This window comes from Grampus griseus (assembly GCF_964374135.1).
Source record: "Grampus griseus genome assembly, chromosome: 11".
Lineage (NCBI taxonomy): Eukaryota > Metazoa > Chordata > Mammalia > Artiodactyla > Delphinidae > Grampus > Grampus griseus.
This window is the reverse complement of record NC_139005.1, coordinates 35,231,662-35,252,052: the sequence shown is the minus strand read 5'-3', so window position 1 is coordinate 35,252,052 and position 20,391 is coordinate 35,231,662. Positions and strand designations below refer to the sequence as shown.

The 20,391-nt window shown below is 36.1% G+C and overlaps 1 protein-coding gene across 4 annotated transcripts in view; it reads right to left on the bottom strand.

Annotated features, from left to right (window-relative positions):
• Window positions 1–20,391, bottom strand: part of TMEM117 (transmembrane protein 117) — a 541,860-nt gene that overhangs the window by 190,991 nt on the left and 330,478 nt on the right. For all 4 annotated transcript variants that reach the window (XM_082666768.1, XM_082666767.1, XM_082666770.1 and 1 more), the window contains one exon: window positions 10,692–10,789. In XM_082666768.1, the coding sequence (XP_082522894.1) occupies window positions 10,692–10,789 (98 nt within the window). The remainder of the gene's footprint in view (window positions 1–10,691; window positions 10,790–20,391) is intronic.

Sequence of the window (20,391 nt, the reverse complement as noted above, 5' to 3'; positions counted from 1 at the left end):
AGAGCTGGCATTTTGGGACCAGAGCTAATGGGGTGAATTCATATTAGATCTGGGTGATAGCAGCAGTCTGGTACCAGAAAGAAACTGCACATTGATGGGGACTGTCAGAGGCCTCAGCTTGTTTTGGATGAACCCTGCCTGCACTCTTCATCTCCCTTAATTTTGATCAGTGGTTCATGAAATAAACAATGATTCACTTCCAGTTGATAATGATAAAAGAGTTGCCTTGAAGAGAACATCGGAGTATTAGTTACCAGCAATTCTGGTTTGAAAATTGATCAGTTGTGAGTTTCCAACAGTGACTAATGTACCAAAAAACTGAATTGGTGGCTTGCAGATCTCAGCATTGGATGTGAACCATAGTGAATCATGGGCACTAAACAACCAGCTGTACCTTGGTGACACCGAGATGTTTTTCTCGGCCCATTCAATCTACAAAAAGCTGATGGGAGGGATTTAAATAAAGAATGACAGCTCTTCTGATATGATAATTGTCTCCTGAATAGGAAACCTTAATCCTAATAGGCAGGTTTGACCAAAGCACATAAAAACAAACATGTTTTTAAGGAGGATTTTTATGCTAGCAAAGACATTTTACTCTAAGACATTTGTATTGTGGCCACTTTGTAAATATTTGCAGGATGAAGATAAATACCTCAAAGAATTCTACCAATGGTTACTGGGAGATGTGGGGAAATAGCAAAAGTGAAAATAATATCTGGGCTTTCTAACAGATGGAGTCATAGAAATACTTGGAGTTTTGTTAATATGAAAGATTTGCATTTTTCGTCTATTAGAGATGGTGCGACAGGGGGCACACACTCATGACAAAGAAGGAAAAGACAGGCAGGGTTTCCCACACTGCTGAAATGGATCGAGTCACTAAACTTGGTTAAATGTTGCTTTCTATTCTTCTAGAATTTATTGTTTCTATTTTAATTTTGTGCATTTATACTATTATATATGAACTCAGGGACCTTTGAAAACATGACCTATACTTTAGAAATTTAATAAGTATGACTTAGGTCTCCCAGCTCAGGGGAGTATTCCATTCAACCAATAAATTTAAGACTGAAGAGGAATAACTATGTTCTACCAACAGCTGTTATACAGAAAAACTATGCAGTATCTCCAAGCCTTTATTAAAGGGCATTTTCTTTCAAAGATTCATAAATTGGAGGATTGTTCTTGGACTCAGAGTTGCTATTCCAGGCTTTAGCTATTAGAATGAAGGCCTATAATAGGGAGGTTACTAGTAACTAATGTAACACTGTTTAATTAATCCTTTTTCCTTAAACCTTACTCACCTTTAAGAGATGAGGAAAAGATCCTAAGTTAAAGACCCTCACGGTCAGTGTGGGGCTGACATTGCATTACTGTAGAAACATATCCCACGATTTTTAAATGCACCTTCTAGTTGTAGGTAAAGCACATAATTTGCAACCAAGACGATTTTTTAAAAATACTGAAAATAAATATTTCTAAAAATTTTTCAGAAAAAAATTCATAAGGATTATATATCTTCTTATAAAGCATCAGTTAATCACAAAGTCAAAATACTTTTAATCATCCTTTTATCATCTTTAGTGAAGTCCTCTATCTAAAGAAATTTTCAAAACTGTCCTAGAGTATTATATACTTGAAAGTCCTCACCAAAGTAGTTAATTCAGCAAGAGTGTATTTAATGCTTACTGTGTGCCAGGCACCATGCTAAGTCCTAGGGACACAATAAGTGAGATGCTATCCTGCTCTCAAGTAATGTGATCTGAGCATAAATATGTAGAGAACTTAGCCACCATTTTGATTTTAATGCATTTCTTTAAATTTTTAAAGGTTTTTAAATTTAAAACCCTATGAACTATTTATTCTCTAACTTTCTACTAAAAAATGAGAATAACAGAGTGAAATTTCACCACAGAATTTAATTTAAGAGCCTTTTATTCAGTACCTGGGCAACAAGTAATTCGAAATGACCTCTATCTCTTGGGAGAAAAATGAATATGCTCTGGACAAGACAAATCAATTAATAGCCAAATCAGTAAATACATTTAAAATTTTCCTGGGGATTATTCATGTTTAAATATAGATATCTCTCCAGCCTTCTCTCTCACCTTCTGAATATCCTCCCTGTTCCTATTTCCTCCTGTCCTAATCGTGGGTTGACCCGGTACAAGTCTAGCATCTATCAGCAACATTCTGCAAAAACATTCTTGCCAAGCTCATCACTGATGGTCCTCTTAGAGTGAAATCCCATAGACACTTTGCATTTTGATATTATTTGATATATTGCTAGCATTTGACTATTGACATTGTTATATCTCTTGATATTCTCTCTTCTCTTGGCATCTATGACACACCCTTTCTGGACTTTTCATTCTTTTTGTCCCCTCTTTCTCTGTCTTCTCTCCAGATGCCTCTTCTGCCTGCTCCCAAATAAAAGAGCTCCGTAGGTTTACTCTAGTAGATCTTTTATTTTCACTGTACACCCACTCAAACACCTCATACATGTAGATAATGACATCTACAAAAGTATAAAAATGTAAACCAAGAAATAAATGTTAGTTATATTTCTGTCTCAGACCTCACTCCCTCACTCCTCAGCTTCAGATCCCATATAAGGACCTGCTTACTAGGTATCTCAATTAGTACATCAAGTTCAGCATGCTCAAGCCTGGATTCATTATGCCTCCATTTAAGACTCAGTTCTCCGCCAGGATCTCCTGTCTCAGTGAGTAACATAAGCTCCTGTTCAGCTGCTCAAGCCTAACTACTCAATGATACCCTAAACTTCTCCCTCTACCTCACTCGACATACCTAACCAATCATGATGTTTCTGGCCCCTACTTATCCTGAGATGACACTTCAGCCCTAGCAAAACCATCCTGAGAGCTCACCTTGAACCTACACCTTGGTGGGTATTACCTCCTGCCCCCATATTTCTCACTGGATAGAAAATTATGCTGTCAGAGTCCTTATTTTCTCTCTCAAAGTTGTATTCTCAGCAACATGGAGAGCACCTGGTGCTCATAATACCAGTCATAACATGTCATAATACCAGTTAAAACAACTAACACAATAGTAAGTAGTAAAACCAGGACCGAAAGCTAGGCAACTGGCTTCAGAGTCTGCTTCTAACCACTATTTCATATTGTACTCAGAGCTTAAGTATTTACTTAAATAAGTTAAATGCAAACAAGACTTGCTCTTAATTCAGCAAAATTAAGTCTCGAAGGGCATGGGATTGTGTTAATGCCCAGGCATAAATATACACCTGAGAGTTAAATCCCTCAGATATAAATACAGAATTTACTTTTTAAATGAAAATCTCTAAATAATATGACAACACATTAATTCAACAAAACAGTAATGCAACATCAATCATCTTTTTAGCCAGAAGTAGGAAACAACATCTAGCAAGAAAATCAGGTGAAGCATATCCTTGGATTCTTCTGCTGAGAAGTAGCCAGATTTAAATGGAGCTTGTTAATTTAGTGCAATGTTTAAAGTTAAGGTGACTGATTCAGTAGGTACAATTACATGCTTTGGGCTAAAAATGTTCTGCTTTTCCTCACAGAGGCAGCTTTTAATTAAAGAGACATGTTGAGATAGAAGGAAGGCTGAAGGCAAAAAGACAAAATCCATCCGGAGAGAAGATATGGGCTAATTTATTATTTGAGAAGTGAGGAAGAATGCTGTGCATAATCTAGTTGCCCCTGGAACCTTTCATGAATCATTGTCTAATGTAAAAATTCTGTTCATAATGATGATGGGATTATGGAGCATATTAAAATATAATTAGCATCCTCTCTATTAAAAATCAATATGCAGTACTTTTCTAGTTAAAAATGTCGAGTCACAGAACCTTCAAGTTTGATGAAAATTTAAAGTGATTTACTTTTTTCTCATTCATTGTGAAAATCCTGTATAGCAACCCTGAAGGACTATGTAGCCTTGGCAGGAATACTTCCACTGATGGGGATTTCAGCAGTTCATCAGGCAGGCTCATTCAGCACTCAGACGCTCTCATTATTAGGGAATTCTTTCATACATGTATCCAAAGCTGCTTCCATGTGACTTAACACTCATTGACTCATATCTTAGTCCATTTGGGCTTTTATGACAAAGTATCACACACTGGGTGGCTTATATACAACAGATATTTATTTCTCACAATTCTGGAGGCTGGAAGTCCAAGATAAAGGCACCAGCATGGTTATGTTTGGTAAGCGCCTCCTTCCTAATTCATAGCTGGCACCTTCTCTCTGTGTCCTCACATGGTGGAAAGGGCTAGGGGTCTCTGTGAGGCCTTTTTTATAAACTCACTTATCCCATTTCTGAGGGCTCCACCATCATGACCTAAGCACTTTCCAAAGGCCCCACTGCCTAATACCATCACATAGGGCATTAGGATTTCAACACAGGAATTTTGGAGGGATACAAACATTCAGACTATAGCAGTCCATATTCTGGCCTCTGGAGCAAAGCAGACAGAATTACTCACTCTCCCACACCTTAATCTTACAGTAGAAAATAGCATTGTAGAGCTGAAAAGGACCACAAAAAATAACAAAACATCCCTTTTACAGAAAAGAAAATGGAAACTCAAAGTAGTCATACAGGTCACACAGTTGGATATTAGTAGAGTTATTACTAAAACCCTTCTAACTGACATTTCCCCTGATTCTCAGGTCGTTTTTATTAGTTTATCCCATTTATTATTATTATTATCATGTCACTCTTCCACACATGTATGTTAAGACAATAATTGTTTCTCAAAGTGAAATTAAGCAAACACTCCCATTTACCATTGCAACAAAAAGAATCAAATACCTAGGAACAAATTTACCTAAGGAGACAAAAGACCTGTATGCAGAAAACTATAAGACACTGATGAAAGAAATTAAAGATGATACAAACAGATGGAGAGATATACTATGATCTTGGATTGGAAGAATCAACATTGTGAAAATGACTATACTACCCAAAGCAATCTACAGATTCAATGCAATCCCTATCAAACTACCAATGGCATTTTTCACAGAACTAGAACAAAAAATTTCACAATTTGTACGGAAACACAAAAGACCCCGAATAGCCAAAGCCATCGTGAGAAAGAAAAATGGAGCTGGAGGAATCAGTCTCCCTGAGTTCGGACTATACTACAAAGCTACGGTAATCAAGACAGTATGGTACTGGCACAAAAACAGAAATATAGATCAATGGAAGAGAATAGAAAGCCCAGAGATAAACCCACGCACATAGGGTCACCTTACTTTTGATAAAGGAGGCAAGAATATACAATGGAGAAAAGACAGCCTCTTCAATAAGTGGTGCTGGGAAAACTGGATAGCTACATGGAAAAGAATAAAATTAGAACACTCCCTAACACCATACACAAAAATAAGCTCAAAATGGATTAAAGACCTAAATGTAAGGCCTGACACTATAAAACTCTTAGAGGAAAATATAGGCAGAACACTCTATGACATAAATCACAGCAAGATCCTTTTGACCCACCTCCCAGAGAAATGGAAATAAAAATAAAAATAAACAAATGGGACCCAATGAAACTTAAAAGCTTTTGCACAGCAAAGGAAACCATAAACAAGATGAAAAGAAAACCCTCAGAATGGGAGAAAATATTTGCAAATGAAGCAAATGACAAAGGATTAATCTCCAAAATTTACAAGCAGCTCATGCAGCTCAATATCAAAAAAAAAAAACAACCCAATCCAAACATGGGCAGAAGATATAAATAGACATTTCTCCAAAGAAGATATACAGATTGCCAACAAACACATGAAAGAATGCTCAACATCATTAATCATTAGAGAAGTGCAAATCAAAACTACAATGAGATATCACCTCACACCAGTCAGAATAGCCATCATCAAAATACCTACATACAATAAACGCTGGAGAGGGTGTGGAGAAAAGGGAACCCTCTTGCACTATTGGTGGGAATGTAAATTGATATAGCCACCATGCAGAACAGTATGGAGGTTCCTTAAAAAACTACAAAGAGAACTAACATACGACCCAGCAATCCCACTACTGGGCATATACCCTGAGAAAACCATAATTCAAAAAGAGTCATGTACCACAATGTTCATTGCAGCTCTATTTACAATAGCCAGGACATGGAAGTAACCTTAGTGTCCATCGACAGATGAATGGATAAAGAAGATGTGGCACATATATACAATGGAATATTACTCAGCCATAAAAAGAAACAAAATTGAGTTATTTGCAGTGAGGTGGATGGACTTAGAGTCTGTCATACAGAGTGAAGTCAGAAAGAGAAAAACAAATACCGTATGCTAACACATATATATGGAATCTAAAAAAAAAAGAAATGGTAATGAAGAACCTAGGGGAAGGATGGGAATAAAGACTCAGACCTACTAGAGAATGTACTTGAGGACACAGGGAGGGGGAAGGGTAAGCTGGGACAAAGCGAGAGAGTGGCATGGACATATATACGCCACCAAATGTAAAATAGGTAGCTAGTGGGAAGCAGCCGCATAGCACAGGGAGATCAGCTCGGTGCTTTGTGACCACCTAGAGGGGTGGGATAGGGAGTGTGGGAGGGAGGGAGATGCGAGAGGGAAGAGATATGGGGATATATGTATATGTATAGCTGGTTCACTTTGTTCTAAAGCAGAAACTAACACACCATTGTAAAGCAATTATACTCCAATAAAGATGTTAAAAAAATAAAAATAAAAAAAATAAAGAAGTTTCCCCATTAAAAAAAAAAAGACAATAATTGTTTCTTGATTAGCTCTTGAATGGTCAAAGTTAAACAACCTTGTTAGACTTGAATAATAACCATGAAACTCAAAGCAGGAAAACCAGCAGCAGCTCATTTGTTTCTCAGTCAAGAATAAAGTTAATCATGATCAAAAGATGCCCACCCAAACCATGAGAGCACTAGATAAAGTACTTTTAAAAAATATAAATATACTAATCATCAAAAAAACCCCACATAATTTTTTCTGTGCAACAGAGTGGAATTGAAGTGGACAGTTGTACACAGATGCACACAGCAATGCACTATGTTTTCCAATTTCCAGGCATCTAAGTAATCACAGACCACAGTTTTTACCAAATGCTTTGCCACTATAATACCTGTATTACTATCTTTCCAGCCTTCATTAGTTTTCTTGCCATTTGCTGTCCAGCCCTCAAGACTAAAATTTCTGCTTTCTGCTGTGACAGCACTCCATTTCCAGGGATCAGTGACTGGATACATCAGGATAGGCTGGTTTATGTTGCAGTATCAAATAATCCCCCAATCTCAATGGCTTACCATTTGCAGAGGTATATTCCTCGCTCACACTACATGTGTTGTAAAGGATGCTGGGCTTATCCAGGTCATTCAGGGAACCTGAATGACAAGTGCTCCAGCTAGACACAGACTTCCACAATGGCTACCTAGAAAGGAGCCCCTTTCAGTGCTTCTCGCTAGCAATTAAATGCTTCTAGAGGTGACACAAGCCTCTTTCACTCACATTTTAATTGGTCTAAGCAAGTCATGTGATCAGAGGGGGCAGAAAGGTACAAACCTCTCATGTGTCTCCAAGGCAAGGAATTGAATTATCCAGGAAGCCCTAATGACCACGAGCTCTCCCAACTCCTTCCTCCACCGATTCCCCGACTAATCACAGAAGAGTGTCTTCCTTATTTTTTAAAAAGTTGAGCCTTTGGGAAATATCCCAAGATGCTTCCCCTCAAAAGCATATAAATTTTGTCTCTAGAGAGTAAATAAAGTGGGGAGATAGAAGCTAATATAAATATCATACTACTTATTTTTTTTATGTCTACATTTATGTCTACATTTACTTCAGACACAGGTGAGTGAAAAGGGGTATTGGTAGCCCCTCTGGAAAATAGAACAGTATATGGCATTAACCTAGGATTTTGATTTTAAATTTTTATTCTTTTTAATTAACAAAAGGGCTGGGAATGGGGCTTTGGAAGGGAAGTTCTATAAATAGTCTGCCCTTTCCCATTTAGTATTTTCAAATCAACCACAATTTAGTCTCCTCCCAGGCATAAAGGCCCATGTGTTATAGCAGACTCATCTTTGCACAATTACAGAAAGAAATAGGAACCATTCTTTCCAATGTAGAGACATCTATCACTAAGAATCAGAAAGAACTTAGACACACAGTTGCAAACGAAATAGTTTCTGACAGGCATTTGTGAGTTAAAGCAGCTACACTTAGGTAAAGGTAAGTTTACTACAACAAAATTGCATGTTGTACTGTTTAAACTCATAATCACATTGCAATGTATAAAAGCTTTCCTTTGCAAAATTTCTTCACCACAGATTTATTACACGAATATGTCTCTCCTTAACTAGGGTAAAACCAAAAGAGAATACCTCTTTTTGAGTGGGTGACACATAGTATGTAAATACTATCTTTTATTTCATTTAAAACCTTGCCAATGATTTCTGTATTTTTATCTCCTAGAGCTAAAAAAACAAATGCCCTTTACACTTGCTAAATCCCTTTTATCTGAAAAGTATGAACAAAAAGGGAGATTTTTTTGCTTCCCACATAATTTCCATGTTCAATATTTTGCATCAGATTTTTCTCTTTTAAAACCATGAATACTGTTGTCAAGATAATCTAACGGTATGTAATGGATAAAATAGGAAAAAATATATTCAAAGCGGCATTTAAATTTTCCTCCAGTTGTTTTATGCTCTCCATGATTTGAAATATTACTTCTGAAACATAACAATAAAAATCATCTCTCAAATATATTACCTAATAATCAATAATTTTACAGAAACAATGACTACAAGGATAAGTGTGAATTTTAGTTTGCTCTCCATTTAAGAATATTATCTATTTGTCAGTGACTAAATTATTTTACAACATTCAAAATACTCTTTAGATTATCCATTGGGACTGTGTTATCACATATGTCAAAAATAAACACACTTGTATAAACAGAGATTGGTAATACATAGATTTGAGTAATAACGTTCAAGGAAAATGTACTAAGATGATTAAGGAAAAATCTAGTATGGATTCCTCTCCTCTGAAACAACAATTGCAACTAAGAGTAGCTAATGACAACAATAATAGAGGCATTCAGATATGCATGGCTCATCTTTGCAAATGATATACGTGTGACCTTGGTAACTGGCCACATTGAACAATAATCAATGAGCTGCCTTCGAAGATACATTAAATGATACAAAATATCTGTAAACATAGTAAGTAGATATTTTAAAAGAGAGATAGTCCATAAAGACTTTTAATATTAGAGTTTATCTCCTTTTAAATTATGATTCTTAAAACCCCTGTACAGAATTCTATAGGGTAGAATGATTTCCCAGAATCTCACGTTCTTGTTTAGCACCATTATCTAAACAAGGATTAAGGATAATCATTTGGAATTTGCACACCGATGTATCCTTTGTTTTTCTAGAGACAGTCTAATATAATGCTTAGTAACTGGGGCCCTGAATTCAGAGACCTACGCTTATAATAATAGCATTTACTTACAGGGTTATCAGGATTAAATGAGTAAGTTCTTAGCATAGTGCCTGGAGCAAAACATATCTTCAATGAATACTTGCTAAAATTATAATATTACATATTATTTAGTCAAGCTACATGGGGAACTTACAAACAGGAAACAATATGAAGGAAATGTGCCATAAAATAGGCCACACTTGACTCTGAGGCAAGTTGTGAATAAACACCTACAAAATCATATTCATTTTTACAACGTTATTGAAAAATCTACTTTTTGTTTACTTGCTGTTAATTGAGTTCAAAATGCCATACATCTGAAGCACCATTTAGTAATAGTGCTAAAGCACAAAGATAGCTTAGAGTGTATATTTTCCCCCAAGTACTTAGTGACCATGACTTTTGTAGCTTGTACCTGAAAAAAATCAACCCTCAGAGTTAGATCCAAGAATAAACAGACTTCTTTTTTTTTTTCATTTTGAAAGGCAGGTGAACAGAATGCAATTTAGGAAGCACAAGTCATCATCAATTACAAGGCTTCTGGGTGTTAATGTAGATAACTTTTCATACATCGGGTTGAATCACTGTCACGTGGCCTGGTGGAAGTGCCCTTCTTGCTGTCTCTATATTCCTACCATTTCTGTCTACCTTCTTCAGATATACATAAATAATGTTGACTCCACAAAAGACAAAGTTCCATAAGACATGGATTGTTTTTTAATTGCAATGATTGGGCTGGAGAGCTAAAGGAAATTATTGGTACAAAAAGAAGTGCCAAAGAGCCAGATGTGGTCTGTAAAGAGGTTCCTTCACTGTATGATTTCTTCAAAGCAAAATTATATCCTGTCAAATACACTGGAAATTCAGTACTCACTGGGGACATTTTTATACCCGATTCCATTGATGAAACTTATAGCTTATTTTTGCTGACTCAAAAACCTACTTACCTCTGGTAAAATCTTATTCGCTTTACTATATTAGTAAATGTATCTCTTGTAACTGTGTATATGCAACAATGTGTAAGCAGAAATTAATTGATAAATAGGATAATGGTTTTCATCATTTTAATGGAGCACAGTGTCCACTAGAAGTGCCTCTCTAGACAGAATTTTATATATCTAAAGAAAACGAAATCCACCGCAAGTCCTTGTGAATGAGGCAAGACATATGTCAATAAATGAAACAATCTCTTACCAGAATAAAATAATCCTAACATTTCCTTTCTTCCAGAAAGCTCTTGCAGATTTTCCCCAATCAGGATAGGGCTTGTCCTGAAGCATCATATCAGTGACCTGAAGCAATGAAAGAAACTTATTTAGCACTTTCAGAAATCTTCCATTCAGGTTTAAATATGTATATAATTCACATTTTGTTAAGAATAAAATATGTATGTATTTTAACATTAGAATATATGCAGAGATGAAAATTAGAATATACTTCAGTTAAAAGTTTTAACAGTTCATTTGACTTCACATAATGAATGAGCATATTTAAGGCTGTTCAACGTATCAAATAGTGATATTTTTTAAAAAAACATCAAGATTACCTTATCCAAGGAGGCATCTTTAAGATACTATTAACTTCTCCATAGAAACAAAAACATAATAAATAAAATGTCATATTCTTTTTAAGTTTGTCTAAATCAGAATCTCCAAAATTCAAACATTTCCTGATGTGTCTAGATTTTTACCTATATCACTAGTCAAAATATTACCTTCCTTTCTCTCCCTTTTTCCCTTCAATGATGTGTGAGATATAAGCCATGAACCCTTTTTATGGCATATTATTCTAATTATCCAGTATTGTTCCAAAAATGTTCCACCTCTTTTTCTCAGGTGCACAAATCCTGCCCGTCTTGGGTAAAGTCACATCACCACTGTGATGTTTTCACCATTCCCTCCAACTGTGGGAGCCTGATTCCTCCAGCTCCATTTTTCTTTCTCAAGATTGCTTTGGCTATTCAGGGTCTTTTGTGTTTCCATACAAACTGTGAAATTTTTTGTTCTAGTTCTGTGAAAAATGCCATTGGTAGTTTGATAGGGATTGCACTGAATCTGTAGAATGCTTTCGGTAGTATAGTCATTTTCACAATGTTGATTCTTCTAATCCAAGACATGGCATATCTCTCCATCTGTTTGTATCATCTTTAATTTCTTCATCATTGTCTTATAGTTTTCTGCCTATTGGTCTTTTGTTTCCTTAGGTAGGTTTGTTCCTAGGTATTTTATTCTTTTTGTTGCAGTGGTAAATGGGAGTGTTTTCTTCATTTAACTTTCAGATTTTTCATCATTAGTGTATAGGAATGCCAGAGATTTCTGTGCATTAATTTTGTATCCTGCTACTTTACCAAATTCATTGATTAGCTCTAGTAGTTTTCTGGTAGCATCTTTAGGATTCTCTATGTATAGTATCATGTCATCTGCAAACAGTGACAGTTTTACTTCTTCTTTTCCTATTTGGATTCTTTTTATTTCTTTTTCTCCTCTGATTGCTGTGGCTAAAACTTCCAAAACTATGTTGAATAAGAGTGGTGAGAGTGGGCAACCTTGTCTTGTTCCTGATCTTAGTGGAAATGGTTTCAGTTTTTCACCATTGAGAGCAATGTTGGCTGTGGGTTTGTCATATATGGCCTTTATTATGTTGAGGTAAGTTGCCTCTATGCTTACTTTCTGGAGAGTTTTTATCATAAATGGGTGTTAAATTTTGTCAAAAGCTTTTTCTCCATCTATTGATATGATCATATGGTTTTTCTCCTTCAATTTGTTAATATGGTGTATCACATTGATTGATTTGTGTATATGGAAGAATCCTTGCATTCCTGGGATAAACCCCACTTGATCACAGTGTATAATCCTTTTAATGTGCTGTTGGATTCTGTTTGCTAGTATTTTGTTGAGGTTTTTGGCATCTATGTTCATCAGTGATATTGGCCTGTAGTTTTTTTTGTGTGTGTCATCTTTGTCTGGTTTTGGTATCAGGGTGATTGTGTCCTTGTAGAATGAGTTTGGGAGTGTTCCTCCCTCTGCTATATTTTGAAAGAGTTTGAGAAGGATAGGTGTTAGCTCTTCTAAATGTTTGATAGAATTTGCCTGAGAAGCCATCTGGTCCTGGGCTTTTGTTTGCTGGAAGATTTTTATTCACAGTTTCAATTTCAGTGCTTGTGATTAGTCTGTTTATATTTTCTATTTCTTCCTGGTTCCGTCTCGGAAGGTTGTGCTTTTCTAAGAATGTGTCCATTTCTTCCAGGTTGTCCATTTTATTGGCATAGAGTTGTTTGTAGTAATGTCTCACGATCCTTTGAATTTCTGGGAAATACTTATCATATTTTCTAGAAGGAAGCAATCGGCTGCTATATGACCAATTATCACAGCAGTATGTTTTGGAAAAATGACATTCAAGGACAAAGGATTTTCTCAGGAAAATAGCAAGATGAGGCAAAAAACATTTTTTCTGATGCCAGACAGCTGGTCTTTTTCACTCTCAGCTCCAACTCTTTAAGTCATATCATCAGATCAATGTCAGGTCACTTGCAGCTAAATTGGCAGGAGCAGAGAAAGTCATTAAAGGGATGCATTCAATAAAGAAAAATCCAATTACCTTCTGCATTAGAGAAATCAAATTCATTTCTGGTGTTGGTCAAGGACAGTCTTTGTGGGAATACATGCAGGAAAGGGGGGACTGAGGACAATGCAAAAATATTGCTGTGTAGCATAAATACAATGTGAAACTTGTTGATGCTTCACTCCAGGGAAGATTATTAGAATTTGAAATTGCTGGTCTTTCTTTCTAAGCTGGGAGACATTTGTCTAAATCTTTGAGTCTCACAATCCTTCCCTTCTCCTTTCCTCTCTGCTAGGTCTTTGCAAAAAACTCAGAACTTCATTACGCCCCTTATCACATTATGCCTTGTTGGCAGTCTTTCTCAGTAGAATATAAGCTTATCTTGGGGCTTGAGTATAGTACAATCTGAGCAGGAACATGCATGTTGAGATTTAAAAGTCAGTAAATGATCATAAAAGCAAGTGATCTCTATAGCAATCTAAGTGAAAACTTCGCTCCTCTGTGAGTTTAGCCTATATGACATGGTGGTAACAAGGGCAGCAAGAAGATACAATGGCATCGGTAATATCTTGCATTTGCTAGAGAGCTTCATGGATTACAAAGCTCTTAGATGTATTCTTCTTAAGAATTGTTGTAGCAACTTTATAAAATAAGTCATTATATCCTGCCTTTCGCCCATGGAGAAAGAGAAGTTAGTGAGCAGGGTCACACTTCTAATGTACTGTTATGTGCACCAGCTCTGGGGCCAGCCTCCCTGGCTTCTAATCCAAGTTTTGTCTCTTACTATTTTTTGATTTGGGGCAAAGTAATCAACCACTGTGTCTCAGTTTCTTATTCATCATCTATAGGCACACAATACATGTTAGCAGGTGTTATAATAATTATAGATGTTTATTGTTGATGTCTATCATTCTGCTTCCTGTGACTGTGTTGAATAACTGGATTTGGAGTCAAAGGGATTGACAATCAGTCTCATCTCTTCCATAAAGACAAAACTATCATATATTGAACCATTAGAAAGTGACAAAGATACAGTACAATGTTAAAATACATTACAGATTAAATTACTGTGAAAAATCAAAGGGAAGGGAGGTCAGTAGCCCAACTGTACATGTAGGTACTCACACGTAGGTACTACATATAGTTTTATGTTAAGCATGTGATATTAATAAAAAATACTGATTTATTAGGATACAAGGTCATAACATAATAACAATAACAGTAGCTACATAGTGCCTCTCTTGAGATAGCTATTATGCGGTGGAGTATCATTTAAGAGAAATAAGTGCTATGCCATTAATACATGAGCATGTACATTAAGGATATTAATGAACAAACATACACATACAATTTTGCAATGCTCTTTTACAACTTTTCTCTATTTAACAATATATCTTGAAAATTATTATATTTACATCAGTACCTGTAAAATTATTTAAATAGTTTCTTCTTTGTTTCATCTTCTATCCTACATTCTTATGTGCATTTTACTGTAATATAAAAGGTTTCTATTATTTCTAATTATTATCTTTATAATTAAACTTCATTTAATAGATGTATTTTATTATTTCTGTTGATTTTATTTATTCCCTAGTATGAGCATTGACAAAATTATTTTTCTGCTTCTTCTCCCTCTGCCTTCTCCCCCTCCATCACCCTATTATACTTATTATATTATTTTTCCTATTAACTTTTTGACTCTTTGAATATATTAAGTCCCTATTTTATTTATCATCTTTAAATGATACCTTTTCCCCTCATCTATAAAAGATGTGAACTTCAGCATATTATACTTTTTTACACCATATATCATTTCTATGTTGTTATGGTTTGGGAATACCTCTATATTCTGGTCTATAATCAGAAGCCATGCATTTCTTTTGACCTTAGTTCAAATTGCCTCAACAATCTTTTCCAGTACTACTGCTGGAGTTTTTCCACTACTTCCAATGCCTGAACTTTTCTCTATAACATTCTTCCGGAAGATTTGTGAAAACAATGCAGCCTACAACCAAATTGTTTATTTTCTTTACACATGACCAATAATTAGGCTGAGTATAAAGTTACTGAATCACAACTGTTTTCCTTAGAATTGAAGGCATCGTTTTACTTTCTTAACACTGTTGAGTGATGCCAAGGAGCAGTATCAGAAAACTGGAACCAGAAATTTTTTTTCCATTTTTACAGGTGAATTGATTTTTTTTTTTTTTTTTTTTTTGCGGTACGCGGGCCTCTCACTGCTTTGGCCTCTCCCGTTGCGGAGCACAGGCTCCGGACGCGCAGGCTCAGCGGCCATGGCTCACGGGCCCAGCCGCTCCGCGGCATGTGGGATCTTCCCGGACCAGGGAATGAACCCGTGTCCCCTGCATTGGCAGGCGGACTCTCAACCACTGCGCCACCAGGGAAGCCCCGTGAATTGATTTTTTAATTGCTTGGATGCCCACAGTATTCTCTCTTTCTCTTTTTTTTTTTAGTGTAATAATTTTGCTAAGTATATTGATTGCTGTCACTTTTCTAGGCACAATTTGCCCTTTAAGTCTAAAGATTCTCATGTTTCTTTATTCTATTAAGTCTTTTGGGAATACTTAACCATTACTTTACTTATCCAGTTTTTTAGTTCTATTTTTTAGAGACACAATTATGCAGATTCTGGGTTTTTTTCTATCTTCTATGTCTACACCTCTTTTTAACTTTTAATTTCACTCACTCAGTCATATCATATCCCTTACTATGATTTTGGGTGTGTTGACTAATGTTTGTGGAGATTCCAATTTGACCTTTTTTCCTCTACATTTTTCTCTTCTGCATTCCTTTCCTGAGCCTACCATCTCTTGTTTCATCTTCTACTGTCTCACACCATCCTCTCTACATTCTTGTATCTTTGCTTTGAAACCTTATTTTATAAAGACAATGATTTCACTAATTTTTTTAATTCACTGGGATATTTTAATCAAAATTTTCCTCTGGCTTGTGGTATCATTTTTCTGGTGGAGGGTTCTTCACCTGTTATTGGATTTTCTTGTTATTTTCTTCCTCTTTTATTCTTAATGACAAAATTCTCATACTGGTCCCTTTGGAATGGATCGCCTTCTGAATGATGTGAGGTTTTCCCTGGACTAGCATTCTGCAAGAGGCTCATGTTGAGGGGTGACAGGGCCCACTCCCAATCAGAACACCCCATCCCCATTATTCCAGGCCTTTCAGGGAGGGCCACCTACTTTGGAGGACTGTTCTTTGGCAACTTGGCCTGAGATCTGTAGTCACCATATGTCCTCTTAGCATTGTCATGAAACATGCTTGACAGTCACTACATTTGGCAACCCTCCATCATGGATCATGCTTCTGATTTAGAGATGTGATTTAGTTAGAATCAGATAAAGTTAAAGTTAGAATCTCTGACACTTATACTCCACACTCTTTTAGTTCATTGCCCAAATCTTCCTATTTTAAAATGGAAATTTTGTATTGTTATTTAAAATGATTATTAAAAGCCTTTTCATGATGACAGGTATTTTGGGCAATTTTGAGGCCATATCATCAAAAATAATTACTACATCTGTGATATACTTGTCTCCTTGTTTTAATGGTATTCAGTAGATGACCTAAATAGCATTCAAAGCTAGTTTTTATTTAACGCTGTTTTAGATTAATGCCTTCCCCAAATACAACTTTATTCAAAATAAAATAATGAAACGTAATATGAGATTTTGTAGGTATTTGAACATAAGGTAATTTCAGATTTTCTGAGAGATTATTCTGAAGAAAAGCTTTGCTTCATATTCAGCATATGTGTAATATAAAAATGTAATTAGGTTATCTGGCTACCTATATTTATTATATAAGTGAATTCTGAAAAAGTGTTTAGTTAATGGAATTATAAGTATTCTGTAAGAGCATTTATAATTTTCATCTCTTAAAGATAATAGTGCTAGGGGCTTCCCTGGTAGCGCAGTGGTTGAGAGTCTGCCTGCCGATGCAGGGGACACGGGTTTGTGCCCTGGTCCGGGAGGATCCAACATGCCGCGGAGTGGCTAGGCCCGTGAGCCATGGCCGCTGGGCCTGCGCGTCCGGAGCCTGTGCTCCGCAACGGGAGAGGCCACAACAGTGAGAGGCCCACATACCGCAAAAAAAAAAAAAAAAAAAAAAAAAAAAAAGATAATAGTGCTAATAGTTTCCCAATTTAATAGTGTCTTCTATCTCATGAAAATTAGATCAAAATATGCCATCAACAATGGATGATTTTCATGGATTTCTGCAATTACTTTTTAAACACTTGGATAAAGGTCCTTATATAATTGTTACTATGACCAAGATTTGGTTTTTGTTTTTGTTCTTAGTTCCTTGTCCAGTTAAGAAAGTAAATTGAGATTATTAGTAATGTACTGCCCCATAGCTGCAATATTCTTTTCCTGACTTTATTGATGCCACTTTTATTTAGATTTCATTGAGGCATATCACAGGTACACATTAACTGTACAGAATTCTTTAGATGGAATTATAAGCCAGTAATTGGCACTTACGAAGAATGAATAGGCAATTAATGCCAAATTTTCAACACCAAGCAAACCCATATTTTGGCAGGTGTTTTGAAATTCCCTATAGTGTTCATTCAGGGACAGGATGGGAAGTTACAAAGTTCCTTTAATTTGTAATAGCAAACTTTACTTTTGAGGGCTTTAGCTGCCCAAAGAATTATGGTTCAGGACACAGTGATTTACCAATAGCCAAAGCCAATACCAAAATGAGTGAATCTTCACATACCCAGGCCAAGAGGAGAGACTGTTTATCATTATGAATAACATGAGCATGACAGTGAGTAATAAGTCATTGGTCACAAACCAGGAAATGTCAGCACTTAAGCTGGAGAGGAAGAAAAGATGGTGAGCAGGGCTCCAGTATTTCTTTAAATTGTTCATTTTACTTCTATGCTTCTAAGCAGATTGATGGAAAGTCCTTGTTCATGCTGCAGCCATATATCCCCAAATTCTTCCCAATGTCATCAAAATTATAGTAAGAAGTCTGACTCCATTTTTTTTTTTTTTTTATATTTGACTGCTGACTACTTTTAAGCTTCACCATCCACTCTTCTCCTTTTGCTCCACATCTGGGTAAGTTGATGAGAAAACCCTAGTACTCCTTCCCTTGGCATCATAAGTTGATGAGAAAACCCTAGTACTCCTTCTCTTGGCGTCAGCAGGAAGTCCAAACCACGAGCAGGAATTCTCACTCCAGACCCACCCCAAATCCACCATAAAAATCCCATGTCAGTCTCTTTTTCTGACTCCTTCAAGCCATTTTTGGCCCTGTTTGGGAGCCGCCATGCTCTCTGAGAACCTTCATTATGGGAGGAATATACCTTTTCATACTCTGTTGGTGCAAGTGTGGCATCATCACTGTCAACACTTGAACAAATTTGAGATGGGGTCCATCCTACTTCTACGGAACGGTCACAACAATAGCAAACTTGATGTCATCATGACAAATAGAGAGTTCTTTGTGATTTTTTTCTCAGGTCTACTTTGAGATCCTAACTTTTTGTTATGGAATTTTGGCATCTTCTGATACAAATGTATTCTCGTCACCAAACAGCAGTGCAAAAGTCTTCAAATGAACTGAGATACTCCTAAGAGATTGTCAAGGAAACGTCAATGTATTCTTGAAACTCTAGTTCCATGCATCAAAGGCTAATATTATATAAAGACAAAACCTACCTAAGTGACTAAAATGAAAAACAGTAACAACACCAAATGAAGATGAGGGTGTGGAGAAATTGTGGGAGACTATCTCCCATATATTCCAGGAAAGTGAAATGTTACAGAAACTCTGGAAAACAGTTTGGCAGTTTGTTATGAAACTATACATCAATTTCAACACAGTCCAACAGTTGCACCCTTGGGCACTTTTCCTACACAAAAATAAATGTATGATAACACCAACATCTGTACACAAATGTTCATGTCAGCTTTATTAAAAATAGCCCCAAACTGGAAACAATCTAGATATCCTTCAGTTGGTGGATAAATACATGGTTATATATCTGTGTCATGGAATAGTACTTAGCAATGAAAAAGAGCAAACTACTGACACATACAACAATTTGTATGAATTTCCAGAGAATTATGGTGAGTGAAAAAAAAGTCAATCCAAAAGGTCATGTACTTTTCAAATCTATTTAGATTACATTTTGAAAAGACAAAATTTTTGAACTGGAGAACAGATTAGAGGTTGCCAGGGGTTAGGAAATAAGGTGTGGCAAAGGTCAGGGGGTGAATATGGTTGTATAAGGCAGAATGAGGGATCCCTGTGGTGATGGAATTGTTCTGTATCCTAACTGTGGTGATGGATACACAAACATACATATGTGATAAAATGGTATAAAACTAAAAACACACACACATACACACATACAAATAAGTACTAGTAAAACTTGAGAAATCTGTATAAGACTGGTGGATTGCGCCAATGTCAATATCCTAGCTGTGATACCGTATTATGAAGTAACAGTGGGGGAATCTGGATAATGGGTGTATGGGATTTCTCTGTAGTATTTCTTACAATAGCACATGACTCAGTTATCTCAAAATAGAAGTGTTAATTGAAATTTTTTATAAAAAGCTGATGTGGTATAAACCCTTCATACAAAACAGGGAGGAAGTAAAATCTCCCAGCTCTAGCAACAATATCCTGAATGTAAAGGGAGACTCTGTAAAATGCAAAAGATTTAAAGTGGTTGAATTAACCCTGCAAACCTACTCATTATCAGAATATAATCTCCATGATTGCAGAGATTTTGTATATTTTGTTCACACGCTGTCCCCATCCTCTAGTATTCTATCTAGTATGCTATAGGGTTTCAGTAAACATTTATTGAATGAATGAATAAAAGGTTAACTTGAATGAGTAAACAAAGGGAATCAAGAGGAGCATGGAATGCAGAACAGACCAGTGGGGAAAGCTAGGATAAATAGTATTCGTCCAAAGAGCTCTTTCAGAATTCTCTGTTTAGTGGTGATGATGGTGCTAATAGCGGCAGTAGCAGTAGTGGTGGTAGGAGTGTAGTACGTGGATGGTAGAATATTCCTTTTCCTCCCAACCCCGCCCCTTCACCTCTTGGAAAGGTAGGAAGACACAGGAGGTATACAGTTAAGATTCCAAAGGAGGTAGAAGTGGTCTTTATCAATGTCTGGAAAAATAAAGAAATCAAATACAATTTCAAACAAGGATATTAAGTCTAAGATGCATGCTACTCACATTATCCATGTGCATAATATATTTGCTTTATTATGAATTTATTTATAGATGAACTAAATAAGGACACATAGCAATCCCCTAT